Source organism: Ammospiza caudacuta, chromosome 3 (assembly GCF_027887145.1).
Source record: "Ammospiza caudacuta isolate bAmmCau1 chromosome 3, bAmmCau1.pri, whole genome shotgun sequence".
In the NCBI taxonomy this organism is placed as follows: Eukaryota; Metazoa; Chordata; class Aves; order Passeriformes; family Passerellidae; genus Ammospiza; species Ammospiza caudacuta.
Genome location: NC_080595.1, coordinates 50,401,968 through 50,409,396, shown reverse-complemented (window position 1 = coordinate 50,409,396; position 7,429 = coordinate 50,401,968). Strand labels below are relative to the sequence as shown.

Sequence of the window (7,429 nt, the reverse complement as noted above, 5' to 3'; positions counted from 1 at the left end):
CTTTTCTTGTCAGTTATCGTAAGGGTTTGCTTGCATAAATAATAACAAAAATTGCAGTAAGATGCAAATGTAGGCCAATATTTACCAAATAGAAATTTCTTTTTCTGTATGTCCTTTGGAAGGCCAATATCTACCAGGTATAAGTTTCTTTTTCTACATGCCTTTTGGAAGCCTGTGCAGTTCTGAGATTGGCGCAATGAGGTGGATGACACAGTCAGCAGTGTAGAAAACAATGTTTCCAGACAGTGGACAGCAAAGTTTAAATTCAGTGCATTCTGGAAAGAGCACATCTGAATTACAAGTTCTCAGCTAAGAAATGCATAGAAATAACTAGGCCACAGTGATAGCATAAGATGTTTTAATGTTGAAAATATTGATTGAATTCTACTTTGCCAATTCTTTTTTCACTCCATGATTCTGACTACACATGACACACTACACAAGTTTTAAATCCAACTGCAGTTAGAATCCATTTGGATTAGGTTCGCTTCTCTTAATAATATGTTCTTCTATCACTTTTGACATTTATTTTTCTATCAAACTGCTGTGCTCATGGGAAGAACAGAAATCAGAGTAGATAATGTAATGTACCAATATCATTCAAAGTCTTGCATGCAATTCAATTAAAAACACTTTGGACTATTTTCTGTAAATTAAAAATAGTTAAGGTGAAGCTCAGAGTCAGAAGCACAGGAGCCAATGAACTTGTCTTGAAGGAAGCCAGCACTACAGAACTCTTGCCCGGCTCTGATTTTCCTTTTCAGTCCCTTCACCTGAAAGGAAGGATACTTTGACATGGAAGAGTTAGCACAGCATGCCTTAACATTCAGTTTATTACAAATGTCTTCAGCCATGTATGAACCAGTGTGACCCACCCTCATGACATCTCATAACTTCTATAAAATAATAGAAGCTTGATACTATATGTCAAAGGCTTTGTTGATTTCACTAGAGCCATCTCGACTTAAAACTGGCGAAAGTTACCGATCTTTAAGTTCAACAGTGTCTCTTGAAAGAAAGTAGTCAGATGGTAACATTTTGGTGAGTTATTCCCTGGAAGAATACCGTAGCATTGCAGTTTTATTTCCCATAGGTACCAGATGAAACAAGGAAGCAGCACTGCGTCATGGTTAATTGACTTGTATTAATATAGAGAATTCTTTCACAAGTAGCTCCTGTATCAGGAGAACTGGTAAGACTAGAAATTACTATGCCAAATCTCTGCTGTGTATTCTTCTCTTTCCTTAAGCAGTTTTGTAATAGTGACTGGCAGAATGCATTTTAAAGAGATCTTGAAGTAGAAAGTATAGCAGAAACATTTTGGTTTTTTTGCAACTGTTTTCTGTCATGTAATAAAAAAAGAAGAGCTATTGTGTGTATAGCCTTGTTGACCCCTAATAGAAATTTGAGATAGGTGTCCAAGATAAAGACACTGAAGTACCTCTAGAACTGCTTCTTTCTCAACACAGCTCTCCTAAAGAGAGGAAATAGGATCACTGTCTGATGTAAGCATCTAGCCTTTACAGAGATAAGTAAAGTAAAATAAAATTTGTCCCCACTGTGCACTACAATGGGCAAGGACATCTTACAGATTTTTACTAAACTTCCTTCCATGCAGTGTCTGGCACAGCTGGAAGTGCAGAAAATTAAAATCCTTGGAATGAAAACCAGCACTTTGCTGAAGCTCACAATCAGACCATCAGCTTTGATGATATTAGTAGACTGGGTGACTGGTTTACATTAATTTTTCTGAAATTTCAGTGAATTTCTTATTACTGCAACTATATTGTTTTCACTGCTTAAGAAGTTGATCACTTTTATCTCAAAAAATTGGTTTGGAAGTTAGTTGGACAATGTAATCAATTTCTTAGAAAAGGATTTGATATTTCTCTGATAGGTGGCAGCATTACACTCACTGCACCCTTTATCTGTCTTTTATTGAAATTTATGTTATTGGACTATATATTTTCACAGTTTCTTTTAGCTTAGCTAAGAAGCCAGACTGTAATACCACCAGCAAATTCATGAACAGTTGAGAGAAGTTTAGAGGACGACATCCTCAAACCATATTTAGTAGCAGAGGAAATGTTTTTAAAAGCTCCTCATTCATCTGGAAAATATTATATGAATAGTGTTAGTAAAGTCATTAAAAACCTAGATTATCTAGTTAACATAGTTTTGATATGGGTATCTGCTGATTATATTAGCTTAGCAGCTATTCTGAACTTAAGTGTGGCTGTGTTGCTTGTGGCAAGTTTTTTTTTTTTTTTATCTCTGGACACGTAATGTCAGTATAGAGAACGAAAGCATGCTAAACTCTGGTATCCCAGTGTGTATTTCTCCCTTGTGATCTGTCGTTGTGAAATCACACATGCGGGTGCTGCTGAAGCCTCGGCATAGCTCAGCCTGGCCCCTAGAGGCTTCTTGGGACACAGCCTCAGCTGCAGCCGAGTGCAAAGGGCACTTCAGTTTCGCTTTCGGAGGCGCAGAGGCAGGAAAAACTCTTAATTTGTAGGTAAATCTTCAAACTAGTCATGCAGTCATTACTACACTTTAATTTACTCTTGGGTCTTTTTTGTCTTTGTTTTTTTACCTCACAATAACACAGTTGCCTCCAGACTCTCCAAGTCTGTCCAGAACTCTCTCTCCATAGATCATTAAGGCATGATCCAGTGGGATTAACAGCATTAACAGCTTGATGCAATAATTAACAGGAAATTGCAACAAGCGAACTGCTGCCGATAACCACACACAGCTCAGCATGCTGTGGGAAAGGAGCAGCTGTGCCATCCTATTTAACAGAGAGCCTGAGACGCACAAACTCGACTCCTCCTGGGACAGGTGAATTGTTGCTGTCGATTTATTTATCTTGGTGCTGGACCCCTCTGCACATCAGGTAAGCTATTCCTAGACTTACACACTCTGCATATGTAGTCTGTTTTTCTGAGAAAAGGGATTTTGAATAATGTTTGACAGCGTTTCTTTCCTCAGTGTTTCTGGTAGCATGCAGTTAACTAGCAGGTGAATGTCTGTGTTTCAGGGAAGTCTATGGAAACATGAACCATACCGGGCCTTGGATAAAATCTTGTTTTAAGCCAGTAGCTCAACTAAAAGGACCTTTTAAATGAAAGCTTAAAATGAAACAAAAAAATTCTTTTGTCAAAACCAGAAAAACTATCTGAGATTCTCAGAGATCTGATTCCAGCTCACAGACTTTTATGGGACTTTCAGCCCAGAAAAAAGAGCAGAAGATAAACATTTTATTTTACCTCAGATGCACTCTGAGGTACAGGCTCCTCAGAGTGCAGTGCAGTAGGCAGGAGAAATTGTCTCTAAAAATCCAGCAGCACTCACTCCCTCATAACAGGAATATAATATTTTGCTGTGTTATTTGGGTGAAGTTGCCTATTCCCTTTCTTAGAGTAGGCAGCTGATGGCAGGTGCTTGCACAGTGCTCAATGCCCTCTCAGTGGCAGTTTGCCCTCTTCAAATCAGAGAGACCTGTCAGCATCTTGTTAAATTCCAGCTTTCCAAAAAATGGCAAATTAGCGAGGGTTTTAAAATATCTTTGGTCACTTGAAGAGAATGGAGACTTGCAAACTAAAGAAAAGAGTCACTACTTAATTCATTCAATAATACCTATCTATAAAGGCCTTAAGGTAACTCAGTCTGGAGCATAATTAGAGACAGAGCTTAGTAGCAATCAATTTTTATCAGTCTCATTATTTCACACAAGCCTGGTCACACAAGGGCTGGTCTGGACTGGCATAGCCTCCAGTTTGTATAACCACATCGATAATCAAAAGATATTTCATACAGGTCAATGGCATACAGATGTTTTATCAAGTTCTGTTAGAATTTTCTTACATTTTAGAGATGGAAAAAAAAAAAGGCTTTGATGCAAAAAAAAAAAAAAATCAGATATTTTGCTGAGATGATTTTCTGGAATCAGATAGGGTGATCAAATATTGTTTGTGCTTTCTGGGGAAATAGGGGAGGTCCAGTAGCCTACCATTTCCCTTGCATCTGTTACATTTAGCCATACTAAGTGCCCTGTTAATTTCTGTTTCTCATGCAAGTGTTCTTCTTTGTGCTACGTAGAATAAAACTAAAATAGGTTAATCATTAACTAATTATGCCAATAGTAGCTGAACAGTCTCATGTTTTCCCAGCTGTAAGTAATCTATAGTCTGTTTTTTGCTTTTCTATAGGTACTGATATATTCCATATTGCTGAGTCTTCTAGAGGCAAATAAAAATATGTATTTATTCCTCCTTTCCATTTTACCTTTGCTTTTGAAAGTCACTGGCACCAAAGATGTTATATTTGGTTACAATAATTTCACAGAATATCAAGTGGGCAACATGAACCTCATTCTCTCTGTCCCACATGGTGGGTCACTGGAACCTAAAGACATCCCTGATCGAGAGGCCGCCTGTTGGGATGAGAAGACATCCTCTTGTATTTTCTCTCATGACTGTCCTCCTGGAAGTATTCAAAATGCTGTGAAATGCAAAGTGTCTACCAAACAAGACAGGTATACTATAGAGGTGGCTCAGGCTCTTGCTGAAGAAATCAACAAAATTACTGGTGGCTTCTTCCCACATATCATCATAAATCACCTACAGAGGTTCAAGATGGATGCTAACAGGGAAAAGGAAGAAGCCTCCTTTGGAATTCCCCAAGCAGAACAGGCCTGGGAGGACTATATGGGATTTTTGACCACTGCAAAATCACAGATGTCAGGGGGCCTAATTCTGGATATCCATGGACAAGCACATCCTGAAAGGTGGATAGAACTAGGTTACACACTTTCAAAAACGTCCCTTAACTCGGGTGTCTTTTCTGCATCGGATTCCTCAATTAGCCATCTGGCCAGTCAGCTGGTCAATGTGTCTTCTGAGATTTTGGTTTCAGGGAACAGAAGTTTGGGTAAATATATTGAAGGACAAAATAAGAGTTATGTCTGTGTGCCTTCTCCATCCAATCCTAGCCCAAATAATGGAAGCTATTATAGTGGTGGGTACATAACAAAGACTTTTGGTTCCCGGAGTTCTGGCACCATTGATGCCATTCAGCTTGAGCTGCCCCAGTGGGTGAGGGCAGCTGAAGAGCGTCACAGATTTTGTAAAGCCCTTGCAAGGGCTGTAATGAAATTCTGGCAAGCTAACTACTGTAGCCAGCAGAAACACAATCTTCTGCCATGCTGAAAGAGGCTGTCCTGTTAAGATGCCTTTCCTTAATAGAGTAGTGATCTGGAACAATCAAACAACTAATTCACCTGGAACGCTGAAGTGCAGTATAATTGTGGATGCTGGTAGAAAGAAACCATCCTGCAAAGGAATGCATCAACATAGAGGAAATCCACAGTTAATACCAACAAATCCAACCCAAAAATTAACACACACCTTTGTACTAGACCCAGCCTTGAAATGACTGCTCTAAGATAAGTGGGTGCAAGCATCACTTGCCTGTGCTTAATTTCTTTCCAGTCTCATGATAAAAAACTGATCTTCTAATAAATTCTGTGCAATGCCTTAGTGCATTATCTGTTCAAATTAATTAAATGTCTCTGCTTTTCTTTTGACCTTTAAGAAAGATAGTTGTATAAATGTTTGGGGCCAGGACCAGTTTCCATTTGGTGCTTATAAAGCCCTAGGGTTTGGAAGTAAACAGTAATGCTGAGCCATGACACACAGTCTGATCTACCCCAGGTTTTTTTAATATAATGAATTATGAAAAAAAGATCTGATAGCCCTTATAGCACTCCAACTTTGTCACACTTTAAATAGCATAACAATAAGGTAGTGACTGGGTGGAAGGCTGATAAAGATAGCACACACACATAATGCATTTTGGATGGTTTTCCTTACAGTATGATTCCCTCCTTTCTCTTCTGAGAGCTTCTCCATTATTTCACTCACTATAGGATTAAACACTTGATTTTTACTGGCAATAGTACTACATTATGGAAAGTTTCTGCACAGTGGAGGATATAGTGGCATGAATAGCCATGACTGCAAGTCAACTCCTAGAAAACATGGGCAATTAATAAAGGAAACTGAAGTGAGAAGGAAGCAAGACTGAAAAGGGTATAATTTGAAAATCAAGAACCTCTGAAATCCTAGCACTGCTCAAAATTTGGTAAAAAGAAATTACTGAGTAAATAGTCAGTTTTGAGGAAGTAAATAGTCAGTTAATAAACTGAAGAGAAGTGGGATATCTCCATCTTGCAACTACAATAAAATAATTTAGGGTGTTTATTAGGGACGATGCCAAAGAGAAATATTACATTATGAATGATAAAACATAACACATATGAGCATCAAAATAAATGGGTAAGGATCTCTTTGAACCTGAACTGTGCATTTTTAATAGTCTTTGAAGAATAGGCAATTTTTAGGTAACTGAAAGAGATTTTTGTAGCTTTCAAAATTATAGAGGACTCAGAATTGCAAGAATGTTACCTTTCATATGCTAACTGCTAAATCATGGGTCAGATGAACAGAGGTAGTAAATGGTAGACCACACTTTATTTGGTGCTACTTGGTTTGTCAGACAAGTCTGATTTTAGTTTTGATCAAAAGGTTGGCTAATGTGGTGGGCCTGGAAGACACCGAGTGCCTGCACAGTTTCTTACTTGCTTCCTTACTTCTCCCAGTGGGATGGAGAAGAGATGTGGAAGAGCAGAAGTGAGAAAATTCTTGGGCTACAATGGGCTACACCCACAGCTTAATAGGTGAAACAAAGCTGCGTGTGCAAGCAAAGCAAAACAAGTAATTCAAGCACTGCTTACCACCAGTAGACTGATGTTTGTTTAGCCACTTCCTGGGAAACAGGGCCTCAGCACACATAATGGGAAGACAACTTGGGATGACAAACACTATAACCATGAACATCTTGGTTCCCTCCCCCATTCCATGAAGATGTTACATGGTGCATATACAGGCACATACATATACAGGTACATACCTGTCCCAGGTGTGTCCCTTCCCAGCTTACTCACTGGGTGTGGGGAAAAAAAGCACCTTCTTGTTGTGCTGGCATTGCTCAGCAATAGCTAAAACACTGGTGTGTTATCAACATTTTTATTTACTAATCCAGGACACTGCACCATAGAGGCTGCTATGGAGCAAATTACAATAATCCCTGCCAGATCTGGTACAGCTGATCATAAGGATTTTAAATATACTCCCACAAGATATTTTGCAGCTACCCTTCAATCCATCATAGCCTTGAAACAAGTTGAAGGCAGGTAAATAATTGCAAGTCATTGTATATTCAGTTCATGAGAAGAATGTTTTTTTAAGAAGGCCAGCAGATCAAGCATCATTCAATACCAGTATTATAGAAAACCTGCTATTTCCCCCAAAATAGTAGGTAATTATATCACTAGCTATATGCTTTATCACTACTTATATGCATATGC

At 38.6% G+C, this 7,429-nt stretch overlaps 1 protein-coding gene across 1 annotated transcript; it reads left to right on the top strand.

Annotated features, from left to right (window-relative positions):
* Positions 1-2,827: 2,827 nt before the first annotated feature.
* On the top strand, positions 2,828-5,660 carry LOC131556189 (uncharacterized). Its single transcript, XM_058802644.1, has 2 exons — positions 2,828-2,896; positions 4,348-5,660. Exon 2 carries the CDS (start codon positions 4,365-4,367, stop codon positions 5,208-5,210), a length of 846 nt encoding a protein of 281 aa, XP_058658627.1. The 5' UTR covers positions 2,828-2,896; positions 4,348-4,364; the 3' UTR covers positions 5,211-5,660.
* The last annotated feature ends 1,769 nt before the right edge of the window (positions 5,661-7,429 follow it).